Source organism: Canis lupus, chromosome 14 (genome assembly GCF_003254725.2).
Source record: "Canis lupus dingo isolate Sandy chromosome 14, ASM325472v2, whole genome shotgun sequence".
In the NCBI taxonomy this organism is placed as follows: Eukaryota; Metazoa; Chordata; class Mammalia; order Carnivora; family Canidae; genus Canis; species Canis lupus.
The window spans coordinates 45,944,433-45,969,654 of NC_064256.1; the positions used below are offsets into that span (position 1 = coordinate 45,944,433).

At 42.5% G+C, this 25,222-nt stretch overlaps 1 protein-coding gene across 2 annotated transcripts in view; it reads left to right on the plus strand.

The window, feature by feature from the left end:
• The window catches only part of BMPER (BMP binding endothelial regulator), a 242,340-nt gene that overhangs the window by 154,466 nt on the left and 62,652 nt on the right, over window positions 1–25,222 (plus strand). For both annotated transcript variants that reach the window (XM_025464605.3, XM_025464604.3), the window contains exons 12-13: window positions 6,329–6,658; window positions 13,773–14,109. In XM_025464605.3, coding sequence (XP_025320390.1) covers window positions 6,329–6,658; window positions 13,773–14,109 — 667 coding nt within the window. The remainder of the gene's footprint in view (window positions 1–6,328; window positions 6,659–13,772; window positions 14,110–25,222) is intronic.

Genomic DNA, 25,222 nt, shown 5'->3' on the forward strand with positions numbered 1-25,222 from the left:
TTTTTCCTGCCTTTCTCTTTCACTTTTGAGGACCCTTGAGATAACATTTGTCCTGCCTGGATTATCCAGGAAAATCTCCTCGTCTTCAGGTCAGCTGCTTAGCAACCTTGATTTCATCTGTAGCTTTAATTTCTTTTTCTGAGAACATTCATTACTGTCTAATTAGTTAACTGATTAAGTAAAATCCTGTTGATAACCTGCTGTATGCTAGTCACTACCCAACTATTTTAGTGAGTTCAGTGTGGGCAGTTTATTTTTTCTACTAAAAGGTATCCTTTAATTAACCGATTCGTTCAACAAATATTTATAGATACTTAATATGTATGATGGCAGGCATCGCTGTGAGTAATGTGGAGATGAATCCATGTAATATATATGTATATACCTCCAATTTACAAGGCAGTGTGCCAGGCACTGAGAACAAAGTTTACATATAAGGATTTTAAAACCTGGTTTAGGAGTTAAGGACACATTCTAACTATATGCTAGGGAAAAAAACTGAATTATCATAAGCCTGTGATGGGTTTTGCGAAGATATTTTTAACCCTTAAACTGAAAAAAACATCACGTGTCGATAGGGTAGAGCATTTGAAATAAAGACTGGCCCAGATCATCTGAGCTATGTAGTCAGTTTTGCCTTTGGGGTTTTGAGGAAAGAGAAATTACTTTGGCTAAGGCATCGGGAAAGGTGCTATGGGGAGTCGGCATTTGCCCCAGGAAGTGAAGGATCCATGTACTGGGAACCATAAGTGTGAGATAGGTGCATGCTCCTGTAGGAGCACAGGTGAGAGGTAGGGTAGCCCTGGGCTCAGGTGGGAGGCCCTAGGAAGTCTGCTATGATTTTGAGGTTGGATTTATTTTAGATTAGATCTTGAAGGTAGGGACTTCTTTCTTTGCTCCTCCGTTTGAAGTTGGTGAGTATATGGAAAGTATGTGAAAAGACATTTACTCCTTAATGGTAACCCTACTCAGCTTTTACGAAAGATGTGTGTTAGTTTCAGATCCCCACTCAATTTTTTTCAAAATCTGTTTTCATGTGTAGATTTGTAAGTCTATCTGGCAAATTATAGATTGGTGGAAAGAGAACCACTACCCTCTTCCTGCCCCCCTCCCTCCACCCTACCTGTTCACACAATAAAGTTAGATTAAGGTTTTACCTAAGAAGGCAAGGAGGCAAAATCTTCTAGGTATCCAGGTGCCACTTAGTGGAGCATCTGTTGGCCCTCAGGTCCTGTGGGTGAGGAACACCTCTGTGTCAGGAATACCTCTGGGTGAGGCCAGAACCTCTGGCATGGAGACGTTCAGTCCTTGCTGGGCCACTCACAGCCTTTTTAGGTCAGACGCTTACATCATGTTCAGGAGGAGCCTAGACCAACAGCATAAGGGCCTGTGTTAAGGGCAAAGTTTTGAATCCCAGCTTTTCCTTGTTCTTTACTCAAACTTGGCACATCATTGCGAATTTTACCCACTTGGGTTTCCCTGCATGACACAGCGATCCAGAGTCCCACAGGGCCTGTTTCCCTGCAATTTGTATTGAGAGGAGTTTAAAGCCATTTTTTTTTATTTGATAGACTTTTTTTGTGTGTGTGATTAGGGTATTTCTGGAAATGTGCTGATCTGCGTGGTGTTGTGGTAGCATAAGTAGGAGAGACTGTCCTCTTTGCAGAAGTAAAAGACGGAGGATGACAGTCATTGTGTATGTTTTCAAAGTGATTTTAATGATGGGGGAAATCTTGTGACATGTCAAGTGAAGAGGAAATAAAATTTCATGTACAGGATAATCTTGACCACAGTCAAGATTAAAATACACATACACACACACATAAGCACACAAATTCAGCCCAAAATTGTAAACAGTGGTTATTTCTTGGTCAGTGAACCATGAACAATACTTTTTTTCTTCTGTTTTTGTTTGGCTGTGTTTGGGGGGTGGGGGTTTGGAGGCCTTTCGATTTCTTTTATTTTCTTTATAACATGGAGTTGTATAATTTCCCCTTAATTTTCTTTGACGGATGTTTTGGGAATAATCACTGCTCTCAGAAGGAAGGCATTTCATTAGAATAAATATACTCATGGCAGAAATACATATACCTGATGAGGTTAAGAGAAAAATATTGGAATTAGGTTTTTAGAAGCAGCCTGACTCTTTTAATTCTCATAGTGATCTTATTAAAGTATGTAACATCAAAGCACTGGTTTAATCCAGTATTTTTCATTTTTTAAGACAAATATTCATATTACAAAAGTATACCTAATCACTGTAAATAGTGAAACGTAATGTAAATAATAAGGTAAATACACATAAACAAGAAAGAGGAAAATACATGTCACACGTAATTCCATTACTTAAGAGAAAAAATACTACTCTTAATATTTGGGTTTATATACTTATAATGTTTTTTTTATGCTAAGACATTGTGTACACATAAGTAAAACAAACCAAACCAAAAATGGCATTTGATGATTTGATTTAAAGGACCAGGAAAAAACGTACTACTACGTGTAAATTGGAATTTTTCCCTCTATCCTTTGACTTACACATATTCAAAGTTAGTTATGGAATGGTCCATTGGTCTAGCTCCGACTATCATTCCAAACTTTCCAGGAGAGTGTAACCTGACATCTGGACATTTTGGACTGCAGCTTATTTCACTGGGTCTGCTGGGGACAAAAAATACACACACACACACACACACACACACACACACACGAGCTTGCAATGTTCATTTGTGTCCCTTAAGGGTTACTCTAGCTTTTGTCCTTCCCAGCTGGGCAGGTCTATGTAACCCCGAGATTCTCACTTCAAGTCATTCTCCTGTGCATGTGTTCACGACTCCTCCAGGCTGTGGCATAGGGACCTTGAGATGCCAGGAAAAAAAGCCAAGGTTTCAAAAGTACTTTAGCTCATGATACAAATGGCCCCACATGTAACACATAATTCTCAAGCATCTTCCTAGTCATGAAATTTTGTTGGCCTCTTCTATCTTGCTGTTACAGAAAAAAAACCATTCTGATCTCCAAATCCCTCTCTTCTACAAGTTAGGGCCTCTTGAAAAATATCTTCCCTGACAGCCCAGTTCACACGTGACTTCCCTTGCCTGGTCTCCCTGGATGTCCCTCATTGCTTTCTGCCCAGCTATGAGTAAGCTCAAGCTTCCCCAGGGCCACTGGAGGCAGTACATTTTCTCTTGCTTCTTTGAGGATTTGCTGGGTCAGATAACTGTCCTTTTACTACAAGTGCCCACATTTGATTCTTAAAACTGTAACAACAACAAAAACAAAAACAGGAAAGCAAAAGGAAGAAAGGAAGAAAAAGTATTACTCATGGTTCTGCCCCTGAGAAATAACCACAGCTGACAATTTTCGCGTGTGTGTATTTGTCTATTTATTTTAACACAGTTAAGATTACCCTGTAGACAGGGGTGCCTGGGTGGCTCGGTCAGTTGAATGTCCCACTCTTGGTTTTGACTCAGGCCATGATCTCAGGGTCGTGAGATCGAGTCCTGTGTTGGGCTGTGTGCTCAGTTGGGAGTCTGCTCAAGATGCTCTCTCTCTTCCTCTGCCCCTCCCCCCATTCTCTTGCTTTCTCTCTCTAAAATAAATAAATAAATCTTTTAAAAAAAAAAAAGATGATCCCGTAGACAGAATTTTGTTTCCCATTTCCACTGAACATACCATAAACATTTCTTCCATCACAAACATTACCATACACTTTTTCAATGACTAGATAATAGTTCACTTTATGGATCTACTACCAAGTGCTTAGCTACTTATAAGAGACAATCTTAAATATCCATTTTTTTATGATGTATCCAGGATCACTAGGCATGTAAAACAGTGCTAGGGGAAGTAGTTAATTCTCAGTAAGTGCTAACTAGTACTGGTTTTGTTAATGATAATTTTTAAAAGATTTTATTTATTTATTCATGAGAGACACAGAGAAAGAGGCAGAGACATAGGCAAAGGCAGAAGCAGGCTCCCTGTGGGGGAGCAGACGGTCAGCCACTGAGCCAGCCAGGTTGCTAATGATAATTTTGATGCAGCTGTTGTCAGAAAACCAGGAGAAGCCATGGGTTGTCTCTGGTGCAAGGAGAAGATTGCCACTGCAGAAGGTGTAGGCATCCCCTATTCCTGCATCCAGCTGAGAAGGGATTTCCTCAGAAGTATTTCAGCTCTCATTAGTATCTTGGCCTTTCCAGGCTGAGCTCCATCTGTTTCAAGCTCAAAAGCTCAAAACCCTTGATTGGTTCTGAGTCTTTGAAAACTCTGAAAAAGCCCTTCTCTTGAATTTGGTGCATCTGGTGGTCATGTTAACGGTCTTTTTGTAGCACATGATAGTATTAACTCAGACCTAGATTTTCCTGATGCCACTCAGGGTGTCCCAAAGAACTGCCTTGCCCCTTGTTGACCAAAAAACACCATTTCCTTGCCAAGGAGAGATTCCTTGTGTTAGACTGTGAGGGAAATGTGTGATAGGACAATTTTGAAAGCACTCACATGGAGAAAGGACTGGAACATGCATTCTGGGGTGGTTAGGTGGTGTGGATATCAGATTAGGAAGGTGGAGGTGGGGTCCAATGTGAAGCAACAAACTGAGTAGAGTTGGAGTCACTTGGGATAAAAAAAAAACAATCAAGAAAGGGACAAGAAGGGAACAGAAATGGAGGGCACATTAAAATTTCGTTGCTAAGCTCTCCAAGCTTCTCCCCCCCCACCCACTTCTTCCACCCTCTTACCCCAAGTAATACCTTTTAAATCTTAAAGTATCTGCTCATTGAAACTCTCCTACACACCAAACACTGTATCTTTTTGAGTCTATCAGATACTGACAAGGAAAGCTTAGGGCAACTAATTAATTCACCAGATTCCAAATACATGTGATTTATGTGGCGTCAAATGTAATTGACATATGAAATGACATAATGTATCATAAAACAACATTACTCTCCAAACACTTTAGAAATTAAAAGCACATGTTTGCCTTGGATCCCACTGGTTTTGTCCAATCAGTTGGCACATCCTCCCTCTGTATTGACTTTTAATTCTTCTCTTACATATTCAGAGCAATTGCTGATAGGATAGTTTCGTATTCTGAACCCATGCTGGTGTTGACTGGAAATTGATCTTTTTATTTAGTTCTTTTATCATGTGGGTTCCTTTATCTAAATGAATTCCTCATTTCCTGGTTGTTCATGCCTCTCTGCAAACAGATAAAACATCTTTACATGGAGAACAAATCAATGTCATACATTGTTTTTTAAAAAAAGAAGCAGTATTTAATTTTCTATAAAAATCTTTGAGAGGCCACCTGGGTGGCTCAGGGGTTGAGTGTCTGCTTCAGACTCAGGGTGTGATCCTGGAGACCCGGGATCGAGTCCTGCATCAGGCTCCCTGCGGGGAGCCTGCTTCTCCCTCTGCTGTATCTCTGCCTTTCTCTCTTTCTCTCTCTCTCTCTCTCTCTCTGTCTCATGAACACATAAATAAAATCTTAAAAAAAAAAAAAAGTCTTTGAGGTGCCCCTAGTATAAAACTTTACCTGGGTTTCACAAAAAAATTGAATGAAAGGTATTTTGAAATGATGAATGCTTTGGGATTTCTTAAATTTATTAAATGATGGCTTTTACAATTTATTTTTATCCAATTTTAGGTTTTGAGACACTGATCAAAATATAGGAGCCTTGTATTTGTAAAAAGAAGGAAAACATAGATACTATCAATTTCATCAGTACTTTGTTTCCTAATGGTATTAAACATGTATCTGCTCGGCAATTCTATTATTGGTCCTTAGTGAATTAATACACCATGAATGAATATAATACCTTAAAAAATGAGTAACGTCTAGAATACCATATTCCACATTTTTCAAATCAATTCAATGAAAATAATACTATTGCTTTGCTGTATTGTCATTTGCGTTGCTACCTTTTATTTATTTTTTTGTTTCTGTTCATGTGGCCTATGAGGGAAGGCCAGTTCTGTGTACTGAATTTCCTTACCTTCATTTCTCCATCCCTTACACTAACACCATAGAAACATCATATCAAGTCTCCAAAGTAGACATGGCTTTAGAATTTGGAAGTGTCACGAATAACCTTTGAGTATGCAATACCTGAGGTATTGCATGTCCTGGGAGGTGGGGTACAGACGTTTAAAACAAGCAAACTTTTTTTTTTTTTTTTTTTTAAGCTGCTTTCCACTAGTGTGAATCTGCTAAGGCCCTCCCTTCCCTGGCAGGTGCCCCCTCTGGGGTTAGGGCAGGGCCCCCTGATTGCTCTTTCGAGTCCTGTGCTCCGCTCACGACCTGCTTTTGTCTCTCACTCATCCGCAGAGCCCGGCGTGTGCACGGTGTTCGGAGATCCCCACTACAACACTTTTGACGGCCGGACATTTAACTTTCAGGGGACGTGTCAGTACGTTTTGACAAAAGACTGCTCCTCCCCTGCCTCGCCCTTCCAGGTGCTGGTGAAGAACGACGCCCGCCGCACCCGCTCGTTCTCCTGGACCAAGTCGGTGGAGCTGGTGCTGGGCGCCAGTACCGTCAGCCTGCAGCAGCACCTGACCGTGCGCTGGAACGGCTCGCGCATCGCGCTGCCCTGCCAGGCGCCGCACTTCCACATCGACCTGGACGGCTACCTGCTCAAAGTGACCACCCAGGCAGGTGGGCTCCGCGGCCCCCCCCTGCCTCCTGCCCTCACCGGGGCCCGGGCAGGGGCCGCGAGGTCGCTGGAGCCCCCGGTAGGCCGTGGGGCCCCGCGCCAGCCGCACCAGGCTTGCAGCCCGCTGACACCCCTGTCCCCCAACAGCAGCCGTGCTCTGCAGCTTACCTCCTTCTTGGGTTTGTCACGATGCTAGGCCGTGGGTGTCCAGCTCGGAGTTGACAGTGTTTCTCCCAGCTCGGCCAGTAATGTGCACTTTCACGTCTGTGAAACGTGAGACGTGGCGTGTTTTCTGGTTAGCATCTGTCCAAGGTGGGGGGGGGCATCCTCAACAGGAAAGTGCAGATATGCGGGTGTGCAGGTGGGAGTGTGCGTGGCTGTGTGACCAGCGGTCCTGGCCATTCTGGACCCTGGGGAAGGTGCCCGCTGAGTCGATGGCTAGAACCACTCTGGAGGTTCTGCTGGAGGATGCTTAGGGGGCTCTGAGAGCCCTTTCCCCCAGCCTTGGGTACATGGAGCTGCTTGCTGCTACCTTTTCTCAGCATCTCATGTGGCCTGGGGCCTCCTGGACTCTGTATTTCCACCCCATGGGCAGACCCCCCGCCAGGCCAAACTGTGAATAGTTGCTAGTGGGTTACTCCTAGGGGCTCAGGGAAAACCCTCGTTCTTGCCTGTGGGGTGCCACCAAAAGGGGCTTCTTAGAAGCAGAAGTTCATCCTTCAATATCGGCCCCAAAGAATGAATTCAGCATATTTACACATTCAGTTACATCATGTGTGGGTCCTTCCGCGCTACCCTCGGTTAATCTATGTTGTTCGTCGATTTGATACTGAACTGCGTGTTCTTCTGGTGTATGCTATTTCTGTCAGCGTGATACTTGAGGAATCAACATATTTCTTGCTTTTTATATTGATGAAAATGTAACCGTGTAAAAGCATCAATTGCATTCCAGTTCCTTTGGATAGTGAGGATCCAAAAGGGAAACACTTGATAGAACAGGCACTTTTGGGGGAACTATAGAGACTTCTCTGCCGCCTATTCAGAACGCTGTTAATTGTTTCAGTTCAAGCCAAAATACATTTGACAAATTGATCTGAGTTTATGGAATGCCAGCTTAGCTAAACAAAGGCAGGAAGCCAAGGCGAAACCCAGGGAGCTTTTATTTAGAGAGCACAACATGGTTTCAGTGAGAAAAAGTTAAATATTAATGTATTGGAGCATTCTATAAAGGGAGAAGGATGTCCAACTTCACTTTGAAAGTGGCAGGTGTGAAGAGCTCTATTTATTCAATTTTAGAGGGATTAGTCCTCTTCAGAAAAATTCAGACACCTGTTGTTTTATTCAAATGATATGTCCCTCTGTAGATGTAGGCCCTGGTCATTTCTTTGAAGAAGGCAACACTTTGTGGCTCCCCGTAAATTGTGTACAAGATGACTTATTATTACAGAGTACTAATTAGAAGCACCTTGCTTATCAGTTTGCATGCCAGCTGAACACAGTGGATTCTGCTGATATGGAAATTGTTGGTCCACCACAGTCCAACGCTCACAGGGATCCTGGATACTGGAAAATTGCTAACAGTCTAGGAGGTTCGATACTGTTCGGCCCCTAGCTGGCAATACCTTATGGAATAACTGTCCTCTTGTCAGGATTCCACATTGTAAAAATGAGTGAAGGTTTGAGGCTGCTAAGAAAATAATACTAGATCATAAACACCATAATTAGATTAGTGAATTTAACTCTTCTCGGCCTTGAATTCAGTTTTACAATTTCCTTTATTTTTTCCATCTCTTACCATGTTGCAAGTAAGTTACGTGATGCCCGTAATACCCAGCTGAACAATTTCCCGTAGCATAAACTTTCGGCTTCCTAGGGAAAACCGTATTCCTCTGGGCTCTAAACTTGCTTCGAGATTATACCTGGAACGGAAGGATTCCATTTCCAGACCCTAGTCTTCCCCCGAAACCAATCTCCGTTTGTACTGCCCCTGAGGGATATTTTCTTTCTATCACCTATTGATTGTCCATTTAAAATATCATGGTCTATCCTTGGAGTGTTCTTATCCCATAGATTATTATTTTTTTAATTTTATAAACTCATATGATCAAAGGGCCTTTTCTTCAAAATAGCAGCTTAAATCAAGCCTACAGCTGGAGGATGGGAAATGGGGAGGAATGACTCCTTGCCCCTATGGTTTATGAACTCGGCACTTCATGACGGAATCATTTGGCAGAGGAGCACAGGTGGCTGTGCAGCTTGGTGGGATTATGCAGGAGTTGCTTACCTAATAACGACCGGGGTGGTACAGAGGGCACAGAGCAGGCTTAGTAGCTTGAGAAAGCACTGCTCACCCCCATCACACTCCTACCCCAACTCTTGGCACTTAGTGAATAATTTAAAAATATTTCCTTTCTGCCATCTGTTCACTTCATCAACTCTACCTGAGAGAGTTACGTCAGATCCACCCGAAGGCATTAACACGTGGGAGTGTGGTTTTTTTTTTTTTTTTTGGAGTGTGGTTTTTTATTTTACTTTTGGTAGAGTTCTATACTTTATGAACCCAGAGACTACATGTATTTTTCTTTTTCTTTTTTTCCTTTGGTGTAAAACCTGAACAGAAAAACCATCCATTTTTAAGCAACATGATGGTATGTATGTCTGTAGATTTTGTACCTCCTCTGTCTTCTAAGTAAACAACAGGCAGAAGCAACAATGACAACCGAAAAACAAAAAGCAAAACAAAAACAACACAAGAACAACAACTCCCCTTCCCTCCCCTATCCTCCCCACCCCTCTGCTCTTGCCAAACTAGTGGTCTGGAGCCTGGTCACACATTTGAAGGGTAAAAAACAAGTTGGTAAAACATTCACTGGTGAGAAGGGATAATTGGAAGGTGCCTCGTGCAGTGGAAGGAATGTGGTTGCTGCTTACACCCCCAGATGGGACATATGCTGCGGCTTTGGCCTTCTGACTCTGCCAGTTATTTCTACCTAATTTCCCAGGCAGAGGAATTGGGAAACTCATCCCAGCTGCAGAAAGGGACTAACCCCGGCCCCTTCCACAATGTTTTCATCTCATCAGATGCCTATTTATTTATTTTTAAAGATTATATTTATTTTTATATTTATTTAAGAGAGAGAGGGAACGAGAGAGGGAATGAGAGAGGGAGAGAGAGCACAAGCAGGGGGAGTGGCGGACAGAGGGAGAGGGAGAAGCAGGCTCCCCGCAGAGCAGGGAACCCAATGTGGGGCTCCTTCCCAGGACCCCGGGATCACGACTTGAGTCAAAAGCAGACATTTAACAGACTGAGCCACCCAGGTGTCCTAAGATGCCTCTTTAAAATACCTTTTGGAAGAGCAATTTCTTCAATTACAGCGTCTGTATTATTTTGCTGGCCACTATTGTAATTTACTTTACATGGATTTTACTCATGTAGAGGGTGATGACAATCATGCAAACATGTATGTACACGATACAGCAATAGACAAAGGCATCTGTAGTTGGGTAAGTCATCCCTATACAATAGGAAACTTAGCATTGGTCCATGAAAATCCACTGTATATAATAATACAAAAAAAAAAAAAGAGGAGGAAAAGAGAGTGAATTACAGATTATTCCCTTACTATGGGGACCATGTTTTATGACTGAGAGACCAAGAGTTTTGTGAAGAGTTTACTAGAAACAGTGGGTCTGCATCTTCCCAAGCATGCATGGCCACCAGTCCAGTTCATGAAAAGAACGTAATGATTCACTTGTTCACTGTGGGTTGATTTCTGATGGACTTAGTTGCCCAAAGTCTCATATTTGTTATGTCATTGTCAGTAATGATGTTGGAACTCCTTTAGATATAAATTCTCGACCATTGTGGCATTTGGAAGAATAGTATTTGCCTACTGTCTAGGAAAGAGATTTGCAGTTTGGAAAATTTTGCAACATGGAAAGTCTTTGGAAGTATGCTCTAAAAGTTAGAATGTTATATGGAATTGATTTTCTTCCCTCATTTTTCTTGCTGGGCAGCTGCCTGCTACAGGCTTCTGAGGTCATGCTTCTTCTATACCTTAGAGAGCATATTACAAATCATATTATAGGTTGCTTGTCCTTTTTCAAAATTGTTATTTCAGTGTCTTAACTAGCATGAAATTCATAATTTCTTTGGCTTTGCAGATTCGGTGTATCAATTTGCAGGGTAATTCATCCATTTAGTGAGTATATACTATGTGCCAGATAATGTGTTAGATGATGGGGTATGAAGAAACAGAAATCACTTTGTAGGAGAGTTGTGGGCTGACACCATTGTCTCACAGAGATCCATCGAGGAGGTCAGTTCAGTGGTGGATATTCTCACAATGTGTCTTCCTCTGATCACCTTGTCCCATTGCTCTACTGTCTTCATCAAATTACTCCTGAGAGAGACTTTCTTTTCTTTCCAAGTTTTTGTTTAAATTCTAGTTAGTCAACATACAGGGTAATGTTAGTTTCAGTTGTAGTATTTAGTGATTTATCACTTACATACAACACTCAGTGCTCATCACAGCAAATGCCCTATTTAATTCCTATCACCCATTTAACACCCCCCTCTGCGCCCTCCCCTCTGGTAACCATCCATTTGTTCTCTATAGCTAAGAGTCTGTTTCTTGGTTTGCCTCTGTCTAAGAGAGACTTTCTTATGACCTTTTTTTTTTTTCCCAACTCTATTTAATTGCTTTTCTGAATCTAGCTCCTCTTCCAAACCAAGAAACCTTCTCTACCATTAGCCTTGGACTAAGAATGCTTCCATTCCTTTCATTTACCACACAGTGATTTCCATTATGGGCCTCTCTGTTTATTTCTCGAGGAACCGGATTTTAGACCACTGGTTTATTCTATCAATAACTCCCTAAAGTGGATTTGTAACTCTTTCTTGTGGCAGTTGTGTGGCCTACTCACCGGAATGCTATTTGGCCAGCCTTCTCTTCTCTTGGATCATGTTCATACTTAAGGAATATTGGCTTTAGAATCCTACTTCTGGGCATTTCTTACTAATCTTACATCACTCTGATTTTGTCTTATGCCAATTTTCTATCCAGACAAGATCTATTCTCTCCTCCTCTGCCCCTTTCTTCTTTCCCATCACTGCCTCATCAGCCAACTTCTGGACATCTTCTGGACATTTGCTCACCAGCCTAATCTTGCAAGATCTTCTAGGGGGAAAGTCATGTTGCTTTTTCCAGAGGCCCAGAACAGGCTAAAATGAAAGACTAGATTTTGTTAGAATCCCAAGAGGGCAAGATTTAAAAACACACACATGGGAAAACTTTCTCTTTTTCTGTTAAAAAACGGACTTTTGCCTTGCGTTGTCATTCTTAGGAGACAGTGACAGTGATTAAGTAGAAGTCCCAGTCCCAGAAGTCCCAGAAATGCACTTCAACTTGTAGATGTTCTCCTGGTGCTCGTGTCACAGAACTGGCACCTACTTCATCCATTCTCTGGGAAACTCAGGCACTGCTAGGGCATTATCAGGAAAACAGGAAGAAAAGCTTCCAATACACACCTGAGAAATAAAGAAAAACTCTGACCAGAAGAGTGTAATATTTGCTCTGGATCAAACCTGAATAGGCTGTTCATAAAGTCCTCACCTTTATCTAATGGGCAGTGTCTTCACACACAGTATCAGGATGTGTATGAGAACATTTCTTCTTGACATTCTAGTCAGACTGATCTTTGTTGTGTGACAGCATAACTTGGCTGTTCTTGGGCAGCCCGGGTGGCTCAGTGGTTTAGCACCACCTTCGGCCCAGGGTGTAATCCTGGAGACCCGGGGTCCCTGAAGGGAGCCTGCTTCTCCCTCTGCCTGTGTCTCTACCTCTCTCTCTCTCTCTGTGTCTCTTATGAATAAATAAAATCTTTAAAAAAATAATAACTTGGCTGTTCTCTATGTGATATAGAAATTCCAGTACTCAATGGGATCATAGGCTGATGGATCTTAAGATCTTGGGCCACGTATCTGAAAAACGCATGAAAGCTTATAGACAAAGCCTTTAGTATTCTAGATTGTCAGTTCAGCAAACCAAGAGGAGCCTAGGTTCTCTACCTTCCAGAGCAAAAATTATTTCTTTGGTGAAGAGGGTCGTTCTGTCCTGCTGATACTATCTAGCACAAGAGGACCTTTCCCACAGGGCCTGACAGCCTCCAATGCCTTCTCAAATGTTGAAGTTTATGATCAGCTCAGGGCTGTGAAGGTTGGAAGTGTTCCACCACAACTCTACCCTGGGAAACAACTGTCCTCATCTCAGGGATGTCTTTTAAAAATGAGGAGCCAAACATTTCATTTCAGATATTTCCATATGAGTGTTTTCCTTTGAGAAGGATCTATTCAGAAGCCATATATTTACTACTTTCATAATTTCACTATAATAAATAATTTAGATATTTTCATTTGACATTTGGTATAATTACATGGGGGATTTTTGGATAAAGAAAAAAATTACATTAAGAACTATCATCCTTGTCATCTTTCCATTTCCACATTTCATTCATCATTGGATAGGTTTAAGTACAAGTTGTACCAACGCAATTACTATAGAAAAGGGCAAAACTATAAGCCTAAGAGGAACATTGTTGATGAGTGGTCCTCTACAGATCAAATCAGGGTCCGTAAGGTATTGTATAAAGGCAAGTTCTATACGGTTTAAAAATTTTGAGCTCCAAAAACTAAGCGTTTTTTTTTTTAAGATCTTATTTATTTATTCATGAGAAACAGAGAGAGGGAGGGGGAGAGAGAGAAAGACAGAAAGACAGAGAGAGAGAGAGAGAGAGGTAGAGACACAGGCAGAGGGAGAAGCAGGCTCCATGCAGGGAGCCTGATGTGAGACTCGATTCCGGGTCTCCAGGATCACACCCTGGGCTGAAGGCAGCACTAAAACCCTGAGCTACCCAGGCTGCCCAAAACTAAGTGTTTTAATGTAATATCATACAACATTTAGTGTGGTGAGATTAAACAGTAACCAAGAGTTTGGATAGACCCTTAGTGTTCCTTGTTAGAGGTTAGTCATGTGTGCTATGTAAGGATATATGCACTCGGGAATTATTGGTGAATTTAAGAGTGGTTGATCCTCTCTTCTTCTCCTTTTCCTCTAGGTTTGGAAATATCCTGGGATGGAGACAGTTTTGTCGAAGTCATGGCTGCCCCCCATCTCAAGGGCAAGCTCTGTGGTCTTTGTGGCAACTACAATGGACATAAGCGTGATGACTTAATTGGTGGAGATGGAAATTTCAAGTTCGATGTGGATGACTTCGCTGAGTCCTGGAGGGTAGAGTCCAATGAGTTCTGCAACAGACCTCAGAGGAAACCAGTGCCTGAACTGTGTCAAGGGACAGTGAAGGTAAAGCTCCGAGCTCATCGAGAATGCCAGAAACTCAAGTCCTGGGAGTTTCAGACCTGCCACTCAACCGTGGACTATGCTACTTTCTACCGGTAGGTACAGTGTTTGGGGGATGGGTTTGGGTTAGAGACCAAGGATTGACTAACCGTGAAACACTGTTTCAAATTTCTTGGCCTACAAAACAAGGGCCCCCAGTGCACACGGTAAACATTTTTTCTTTCTTGTGTTGAGACTGATCTTATCCTGACTCAGTCCCACGTTATACCTCAAATTAAGAGATTTCAGGGAATATTTTGGAACTATCTCCTACAGGTCATTCTTTTTTGTGTGTATGCAGGCTCACTGGGAAGCTGGGATTTTTCTAGGTGTTAGGCTTGACTCTGAGATTGAGGAGTTATCTCCAAATTCTGCCTACACGGCAGCAGTATAGGACAGAGGTGGGAATCTCAAATGACTCTGGCTGCCTTTGGGCGTTTGAGTGAGCTTGGTTATTTGAGGCCTGAGGAAGAGTTCAGGTCTGCCTCATTGTCTAGCCCCCAAAAATCTGCAGGTGGAAAACAAGGCAGTGAAATGAGAATTCCTTGGGTGTTGGCCAAGTCTCAGACTTTGCATCCAAAGTCAGGGGAGAGTAGAAAGAAGGCTCAAAGATGGAAAAAAGGAAAATCTCTTATTGAGAATATGGATTCCGTAATCCTTTCTTCCATGCTGCAAGGTTGCATTTGAGAGTTGATGAGTCTGGCCTGGTTGTACTTCCATTTATTACACAATTCCATGGGTTCAAGATCTATGACTGTCTATAACTTTAACCACCATGGGTGTGGGAGGAAACATGAGACGACACAGCCCAAAAGGCCTTGTTGAAGTGATTTGCCTGTGCCTCTTAAAATGAGAAAGCTCCTGTGGTCTGAAGCCACAGAGAAGTTATTTTTACTCTTTAATTGCCACCAGTTTATTTCCCCTAGTTCTCGTTAAATGTGATCTTTTTTTATTTGATCTTTGGACATAAAAGATAAAGTTCTATAAAGACAGCTCAAAGTGGAGTGGAAAAAGGACTGTCCCTGTCATCACGCACCCCTGTACATGGCTGCGTCTGCCAAACCATTTGGCTCCGACTCCTACGTTTAGCTCTTTCAAGCCATTTTCCTCTTATAATTTGAATTCACTGGGTTCTCTTCTTCCTCCTTCCTGTACCACCTCCTAAATTGACCCCACCCTTGTCTATTGAAATTGAAAGATCTTAATGTAAGACTTTGGAGCGAGTTAAGCAGCTGGACAAACAAATGAAGCTTCGTTTGGAATCTAAACACCCATCCCTTGAAGGTCTTGAGGGGAAGCAGTAGAGCATAGCAATTATGAATTTTGTGGTCTTCCGGGGCTAAAAATCAGGATGTTTTATAACATTGAACAATTATTTAAGCTCTCTAAACCTTAGTTTGCTTATCTGTGAAGTGGGGATAATAAAAGAACGTACCTTAGAGAGTTGTAATTCAGATTTAGTGAGATTATGAACGTAAATGTATATGCTCAGCCCAGTGCCCACACATGGCAAGTGCTCTGTAATTAACCTATGGCTGCTGCAATTTCTTCTATTAATTAAATTAAATGATGAACCAGTATAAAGACTCTTGTGGAAGCTCCTCTGCTGTATTTACAGATTTGGATTAGCCTCTTCTCTGTCTAACATAGAAAAGAAAGGCTGTATACTTCTCTCAGGGCCCCGACAGTCTACACCTTTGATTTTTATCCCATTTCAAAGGAGTGTGTTGAAAACAGACATTGGAGAGCAGTCCCTTTGTGCAAATTTCTGTTTCTTTTCCCTTTGGCGATTTATTTCATGTGATGATCTCTGGACTGCAAACAGGAATATGATGAGCACCTTGGCAGAAGTCGTGAGAAATGACATAGACACGAACAGAGAGAACCGGAATTGTTAGGTGGCCAGGCAGATGCTCGCCTTCTGCCCTTAGATGTTGCTGCAGCTGCCACAGCAGCACGGTGGGGGTCGCTTGTTTGTGTAAGGGGCTTGATGTGCAGAGGCTGAGGTGCTCATGAGAACGCACCCGGGATCTTTGTGCATGAGGACTGGAGCCCAGGACGTGAGGGGAGGTGAGCTCCTGTTCTGCTGTGCGTGGGGTAGCAGCAGAGCACCCTCCCGTGGCCAGCCACATCTTCCTGGGAGAAGCAGGGGAGCTCCAGAGAGCGGAGCTGGACAATCCTGCCTGTCACAAGTCCTGCTGATGATCTCATGCCCCAGCCAAGAGGGTTTCGTCGTGCATTTTCAAAGGAAGGTGGCCGACGTTGGGTAGATCCTGTGTTTCTTTCCAGTATACGTGTGGCAGGAAAAAGAAAATAAAGTCACCATGGAAAGGTCATTTTGTTCCCAGGGGATCTGCAGTGAGGATCAAATCTTAGAGAGGGTTTAGGAAGCAATGGATGGAGAATGTGTTGGGTGATATCCAGTTGGATCTAATCTTGGCTCTGTTGCTTTCTAGCTGTGTGGCCCCTGTAGCTAGCTGAGTTTTAGATTCTTTAGCCATAGAATGGGTATGACAGTGACTGCCTGGTGGGCTGGCTCCTCCAAGGACTGAGGACAGTGGGCAGTGCCATGTTGTATGTGGTGGACGGCCAGTGCTGGCACAGTGTGCTGTCGTCCTCTGTCCCTCTCTTTCCCTGGGGAATCTTGCCCCCAGCTCAGCCACCTGTCTTTCTGATTGTTGATATCTTCTCCTGCTCATATCATGGAGAACTGGTTAGATAGATTCTCACTGATAAATCCACGGGACAATTTAAAAATGAACTGTTTCTCATTCGTAACACTGAGTGAGATAGGCTAGGGCTCCATTGTAATCCTTTTTAAAAATGTATTTTATAAGAGTAATATATGTTCATCGTATGACATTTAAATATTAAAATAAATGAAGAAAATGGCAATCATATGATATTTCACACATGTAAATTTTTGCCCACATATTCTATGTCACTGGTGGAATTTCTAAAATGAATCCAAAAACATAGTCATGATCATAGCTGTGACCTTATTTATGAATCATTACAGGACCGGGATTTGCTTTGATGGCGTGAAAAGTCATGTACATCAATTGTGTATGAATTTGATTCCTTGCATTTTCCCCTCACCCTCTTAAAGAAATATGAGTAATTCCTTTATTTTTAAAATTTTTTAAAGATTTATTTATTCATTCATTCAGAGAGAGGCAGAGACACAGGCGGAGGGAGAAGCAGGCAGGGAGCCCGATGTGGGACTCGATCCTGGGTCTCCAGGATCACACCCCAGGCTGCAGGCGGTGCTAAACCACTGTGCCACCGGGGCTGCCTGAGTAATTCCTTTAAGGAAATACAAATGCAGTCTTCTAGATACTACTGTGTGACATGGAGAAGAGAGAGAACAAAGAAGATATTTCCCTGAGGAAATGTTAGCTTTTTTTGGATTTTCTTAATCATATGATAAGTTCCATAGAGCACATTGTTATAAACATGAGATAACCATCTTCTAAAGTGAAAGTAGTAAGTCTAGTTTTTTTGAATTAGTGTTTACTTTTGAGATGTCTAGGATGTAAATCTTTCATCTTATTTGACCTTTTATCCAGTTCAACATTTTATTTTATTTTTTAAAAGATTTTATTTATTTATTTGAGAGAGAGCAATCAAGCACGAGTAGGGTGAGGGGGAGAGGGAGAAGCAGGATCCCCACTGAGCAAGGAGCCCTATGCGGTGCTTGATCCTGGGACTCTGGGATCATGACCTGAGCAGAAGGTAGATGCTTAACCGACTGAGCCACCCAGGTGCCCCTAGTTCAACATTTTAAATAGTAAACAATCTATTGTCTAAAAACTTGAAAAACTTTGTAAATGAATAAGAAATCAGCCAAGATTTTTTATTTTTCTCTTCTGGGAAACTTTTCAGGTTTTGCTAATTTTCAGCACAAATCACTTCTACCTATCCTGGCCTCATTTGGCATAAAAATGTAATATTTAGTTGGATATTAATTTAATCTTTGTGATCAGCATAATTTTGTTTAATTTACCAATTGAATATGTTTAGGTGCAAGGTAGTTTAATTGTGAATCACATAAAAATTTTAGCTGGCTGCATTGATAAGGAGTCGTAAGTCCTCGAGTTGCTAATTGACTAGTCCTTCAATTAGATCATTCCCTTTAATAATTTTTTGCATCCTCCTTCACTGGTATGTTACGGAGACATCCTAGTAGCTGGGGAGGTAGTGGACTGTGGAAAAATTGATGTGAGGTCATTTGAATTCTATTTGGATTCATGCACAGGCATCCCCGTGGGGGATGTGTCGAGTATGTTCATGCCTCTCTTCTTATTTCTCATGCTTACCTGACTTTCCCAGCCTCACGTTGCCTTCTCTGTGTCCGGATGCCAGCTGGGATATCTAGGAGGAATAAGCAGACGCCCCCCACCCTCAGCCCTGAAGGCTCCCTCCAGATTCTCTGCAACCAGCCTCAAAGCTGCTCCCCACTGCTGCCTTGGGCCACACTGACCAGGAGCTTTGGGCAGCCCTGGGCAGGGAGAAGCCAGGACGTGGGGCTGGGCTGTGCAGGTCCAACTGCAGAAGGAGAAGACCTCATTGCTGTGTGAGACATCAGCAATGGGGGTCTTTCCCTATGCAGACCCCAAATCCTGGATAACATAGTTACAAGAAAGTCTAACCTGCCGGGAAAGCAGGGCTCTAAAGTCGGGTCAGGCCCACGTTTCAGAGAAGTCAGGAAAATGGATGTGGACTGCAGCGAAGCCCAGCCACTTACAGACCACAATCATCTCAGGACTGTTTTCCTCTCTGTGCCCTCCTTACTGGGGTCTAATTCACCAGAGCAGAAAACTCTGTTCACTTGTCCGCTTTGAGAAAGTGTCTGGGGATTCCCAGTCTAGGAAATGTTCTTTTCTTTCCATGCAGTGGTTTTTACAGCTGTAAGGAATTGAAGTAATGCCAGAGGATTCACAGATGTGTCCTGCCTTCGGAGGTACCGGGAGGTAGGAGGTGGGAGTAGCGCAGGAGAACACTGGAACTTCTCTAGTACAATGGTGGTGGATATACTGGTGTCCAGGGACTGACGAGGCTTCCTTCCAGGAGAAGATCACAGACTTTGTGAATGACCCACTTTGTGTTTTCCTACAAAGGAAACTAATAATTTATTATAAAACAAGAGAAGAGCTCGGGCGAAGAGCACAGACTTTGTGTGTATGTGTTTGTGCATGAGAAAGTCATATAAAACTAACTGCTGTTCTATAATTAAAATCAACTCGATCTTGCCTCACTTCAAAGAAGAACATGCTGAGAACATTTCTGTCGACAGCTTTTAATAACCTGTCTCAAATTGCCGTTAGAACTAGGGTCCTGGGGCCCCGGGGTGGCTCAGTGGGTTAAGTGTCTGCCTTTGACTCAGGTCATGATCCCAGGGTCCTCCGCTTGAGCCCTGCAGCTACTCCTGCTCCGCGAGGAGCCTGCTTCTCTCTCTCTCCCTCTGCGGCTCCCCAGCTCGTGCTCTCTCTCTGTGGCAAACAGATAAAAGCTTTTTTCTTTTCTTTCTTTCTTTCTTTTTTTTTTTTTAAAGAACTAGAGTCCTAAACCAAATGAGATGTTCATTTTAAAGTGTGACATTATAGGCCTTTCTTTTTATTTTCCATTTGGCATACTAAGCTTTTAGGATGAGTCAGTCACTCTGAGTCTGTCAAGAAGGTACGCTGACACCGGGTGGCAGTAAGACACCTCAGTTGTATCACCTATCAGACTTGAGTCCTTATAAATCCACCCATAAAGTTCAGGTGTTTTCTCTACTCATTAGTGTGTTCTCTCTCCCTCTCCCTCCCTCTCTCTCTCTCTCCCTCCCCTCCCCTCCCCTCCCCTCCTCTCTCTCTCTCTCTCTCTCTCTCTCTCTTCCTCTTAACTTCTGCCCTAAGCTACTCCTTTCACTGTGTCTAAATATACAACACACATTCCCGCCTCTGGGTTCATGTCATTCCCTTGCCCGGGATGCCCTCATTTTATACATTGATTTAAGCTGAAGGTATAGCTCAAGCCTCATCCCAGGCCACTGGAGATATTCTTTCTGTAGTTTCTTAGATATGCTGATTGTATTTATCATGATTTAACACATGCTATGTTGCACTGCCATCGTCCCTCCAGCACTGAATTTTAGGTTCGCTGGGAAATGAGGAATGTGTTTTCTACCCTTTTGTATTTCATCCAGCATCGCCCCTGGAATGAAATGTTTCTCAGCTCCTTTGCTAGCCTCTCTCCCATGTCTATCCTCTCTGAACTGTGACTTCTGCTATGCTTAATTCCAAGTCCATCTTAGGTCTTTATCACCACACTCAGTTACGCACTTACAGGGTATGCATGCATCTCTGTCCTAACGGGGAATGGACTGGTCATGGCAGGCAGAGCCTCTGGTCCACCTTCGATGCACCTGCCAGCCCTTCTTGTTGCATGAGCCTACGGCTGTGACTACCTCTGGATCTCAGCACTACCTCCGCCTACTCACAATTCACTTGAAAGCCACTCAGACCACCCAGCTCCTCTTCTATCTCTCAGCTAGGATTTGGCCTTGCCACCTTCATACGCAGTGTTTTGGTTCATAGTCAGTTCTGTGTTGGTCTCTCCCAGTTGGTCTTCAGACTTCAGATTAGCCTCCTCTTATGGAGGCACAACAACTGACCTCCCATGGGGCGATCTTGCCATGGGACCAACTGACCCTGTGTCCTGACACCTGAGGAGTCACACCCCTTCACTGATCTTGAGCCTTCTAGCAGGTTGGAACCAAAGCCTCATGTAGTCTTTCCCTCGACTTTATATCTGGTCTTTTCCATATCAGTCACACGTAGCTTCTTTCCTATTTGCTCCACCAAATAACCCAAAATAAAAGTGTTAAACTCCCTTCTAAGTGCCTAGATTTCAGTTCAGAAGGGCCCTTCCTGGTGAGTCCAATTTTCTTGGGGCCAAAGCAGAAAAAATATACATGAGTATACTTAGAAAGGTCCAGGGTTGCTTGGGACATCATTGTATCCAAGTCTAAAGTCATCTCATGTTTATATTTTCATATCAAAAATAAATGATTATCCTTTAAAGAAGAAACAAAAGAGAAACAGTACCTATCTTAGCAGGTAGGTTACCCTTTGAGGAGAGTTTAGGCCAACTGTATGGCTAACCAACTACAGAGGTGGAGGGAGCGCAGGCCATGCAAGACAACCCTTACTTCTGATACTGCCAGTTCGGAGGATTTCTCAAAATCACTTCGGTGTCAATAATTTTCTAGAAGAACTAACAGAACTCACCAAATGCTGTTATACACATGATTATAGTCTATTATAGGGAAAGGATACAGATTAAGGTCAGAGGAGACACAGGGCAGAGTCCAGGAGAGGTCCAAGCATGAGCCTCTGCTGTCACTTCTTAGGGAGTCATGGATTGACATTAAGTTCTCTTGGCCACCATGCTGGCAATATTCACCATTCTCAGGGTATTTCCAATCAGGGAAGTTTCACCTGAGCCTTTGGTGTCCAAAGATTTTACTGGGACTACCACCTGCTACCTCTATGGCTGACTTCTGGTCTCCAGCTTCTCTCAGAGGTCATACTGTTGCCCTTACTATCCGGTTCCTCTGGAAATTCAGGGCCCATGTTGACATGAGGCCCAAAGCCCCAATCAGAAGTCACATTGTTAAGTGTCTGGTGTCCAAAGCCACCAGGTAAAAAAAACAATACTCCTGAAAGGCAGGACGTTCCAGGGGCCTAGACACCACCCCCCTGGGAGGCAAAGTCCAAACCAGACTTTTGGGCAAGGGGTTAGTTCTTTACCACACAACCTATCTGGCTCAAGGTTAAATCTAATTTCAATTTGGTTTTAATTTTAGCTTTGAGTTTATTTTCAGCATAAACTTCCTAGAATCCTGCAGTGTTTCTCCTCAGAAAATTACATTCTGGGATGCAATTATATTCTGGGAGGCTTTTGAACACATTTGAATGAGTGTCATTGTCAGAGGTAAAACACTAATTATTTTGTAGCATCTCTCTTGGCTGCTTAGGGGACGTCTTGATTACTTCTAAGTAAACAAGAGGCAGTCTGGTGCAGCTTCCTTATATTTTCATTATTTATGAATGTAAGGCCTTTCCATCCGTGAGAGCAAGGCTGACATGGGTAGTGTTTTCTTCATTTCCCTGTTGAGCTATCTGGGGCACTGAGAGGTGAGGGGACTCATTGGGGGCCACCTGTTGAGCCCGGGCAGCCAACCTAACAGGGCACCTAGTCCAGGATATCTGGCAAGAACCTCCATGGCTGCTGTCAGAGCCTCTCACTATACATTCAGACTTTAAATATCCTGCTCTGCCATGAGTTTTTGGAAGAAGATTTCATTAATTATTTAATTTGCTTCTTTTACAACTTTCAACTGAGCACCTGCTGTGTGCCAGAGTCTGTTGTAGGTTGGCAATTCAGGACTGAACAAGAGAGACAAAAGCTTTTCCTTCAGAGGATCCAGAGTCTAGTGTGAGCAGGCAACACTAAATAGGAAACAAGGTCACCACCAACTGTGAGAAGAGTAATGGAGGAGACAAGGCAGGCTGGAGGAGGCCAACTTTGAATTAGGTGGATGGGGAAAGGCTGCATGAGGAGCTTTCCTTTGAGGAGAGTCCATGGCAGATGGGAAGGACTGGTGAGGGGAGGCCCAGCCAGGGTAGGGGAAAGGGCACAGGCCCTGATGCTGGGCAGGATGTTGTGGCCTGTTTGCAGACCAGAAAGGAGGCTGTCATGATTGACACTTATAGAAGCCATGAGAGTTTGTGGCTCTTTGTCCCCTTCTCCTATTCCACCTTTCTCCCAAGCCCCTCCCCTTGGGCAACCACGAGGTTTTTCTCTGTACCTATAAATCTGTTTACGTTTCATTTTGTTGGTTGGTTCATTTTTATTTTTAGATTCTACATGTAAGTGAAATCATACAGTATTTGTCTTTCTCTGTCTGACTTACTTGGCTTTGCATAATGCCTTCTAGGTCCATCCATGTTGTCATAAATGGAAAGATCTCATTCTTTTTTTTTTTTTTATGGCTGAGTGATATCCCATTGTATGTATATACATCTTCCTTATCCATTGATGGACACTTAGGTAGCTTCCATATCTTGGCTATTGTAAATAATGCTTCATGTATCTTTTTGGATTAGTGTTTTTGTTTTCTTCAAGTAAATATCCAGGAGTGGAATAAATAAGTCATGGGGATGAATAGGACAGCATAAGTAATATAATCCATAATATTGTAATAGATTTGTATGGTGACAGATGGTAGCTAGACCTACCATGGTGAGCATTTTGTAATGTCTGTAAATGTTGAATCACTACAATGTAACCTGAAACTAATATTGTATGTCAACTATACCCCAATTAAAAATAAATTAAGTAATTAAAAAAATACACACTTGTTGGGAAGAAAAAAGTGATGGGTATGCTGCCAACAACCATTTGAGCTTGGAAGTATATCCTTGCCCATTTGAGGCCCAGATGAGGCAACAGCCCCAGCCAACACTTGGAGTCTCTCCTTTTGAGACTCCAAGCAGAATCCTTGCCTGGACTGTTGATCTAGAGAACCTGGGATAGTAAATATGTGTTGTTTTAAGCCACTTAATTTGTTGTTTAAGCCACTAAACTTGTTGCATGGCACTGGACAACTACTATACGGAGAAATCAATTTTGACTTATCTTTGGATTTACAGTTTCTTAAATACTGACAGAAAGTACAATACAAATACTCTTTTTTAACCATTTCAAACTTTACCATTTTATATAGTTTGATGTGACTCCATCAATTCTGGGCTCCCTGTCCCTATTCTATGGTTCTATAGCACTCTGTACTTCTCTTATCATAGTAGATTTGAAAAATGTATTATAGTATCTTTTAAAAAAAAAGATTTTACTTATTTATTTGACAGAGAGATAGAGTCAGAGAACGTAAGTGGGGAATGGCAGAGGGAGAGGGAAAAGCAGACTCCCGCTAATGAGCCCGAAGCAGGGCTTGACCCTAGGACCCCAGGATCATGACCTGAGCCAAAGGCAGACATCTGCTTAACTGATTGAGCCACCCACGCATCCTAAAGTGTCTTTTTAAAAACCTTATCACGTCTAAATTGTAGGCTCTTTGAAGCTCATATGTTTTGCTCATGGTCGTGTACCCAGTGCCTAAGAAAGTATATGGAATATAAATGTTTTCTGGTACTCAAAAATATATATTGGATGACTAAATGGGGAAAAATGAATAAGCAAAGAAAGATTTTTAAATAAGTGATGGATAGAGTGGTACAAAATGAATGTGGCATAGCTGTCAAGTAGGCTCTGTAGCCAGCATCAATTTCTGCGCTCCTCTACTGGCAAGTTGTGTGCTGTTGAGCAGATAGGTTCCCATGAAGCCCTGGGTACCTCTTGTGTAGAAAGCGATGGTGAGAGGACCTGTCAGATTGCTGTGGGGGTTTGTTATGAGGCTTGAACTCTACATGGAAATTTACTTCAGGCCTGGCATAGGGCAAATTATGCTCAGTCAATAGCAGTTTTATTATTAATATTATTTCATTGCTCTGACATAGGAACCTGCTTTATGTGGAGTTTGCCTTCAGTGTAATCTATTCAACCTGGTTCCAGAACCTGAAAAAAGTGTTTCAGTTTTCTTTTCTGTGGTCATTTCTAGACCCATCTGGAAGAACTGTTTCATATCTGGCATGGAAATGAATGCTTTTTCTTAAAACAAAGCAAAGCAAACAAAACCAAGAGCTGATTAGAAATTCATTAAAGTTTTCACAGTGTGCTCTTCACAAATTATTTCAGCTGACAGTACTGACCCAGAAGGGGCGGTGAAGAAGGGACAATTCATTCTGTTAGATGAGTACTTAGATGTGAACCTTAAAAAAAATTGGATTCATCTCCAGTGAGGGTAGAGATTGAACATAGAAGGGGTTCATATGTCTTGTTTTGTTTTTCTTACAAGAATACAAAGTGTTGGAGAAGAAATGTGTGCCAAGTTCTGACTTTCTTCATGCCAAGATTCTTTGTCTTCTTTAGTAGTATTTGAGCATAATGTAACCTTCAGGTGGTGATTGAAGGTTATTACTAGGGTATAACTGGCACTTAGGAGCATCGTTCCTAGGAGATCTGGGGTGGGGGTCAGGGCTCCTGAGCTCTATTTGAAATTTA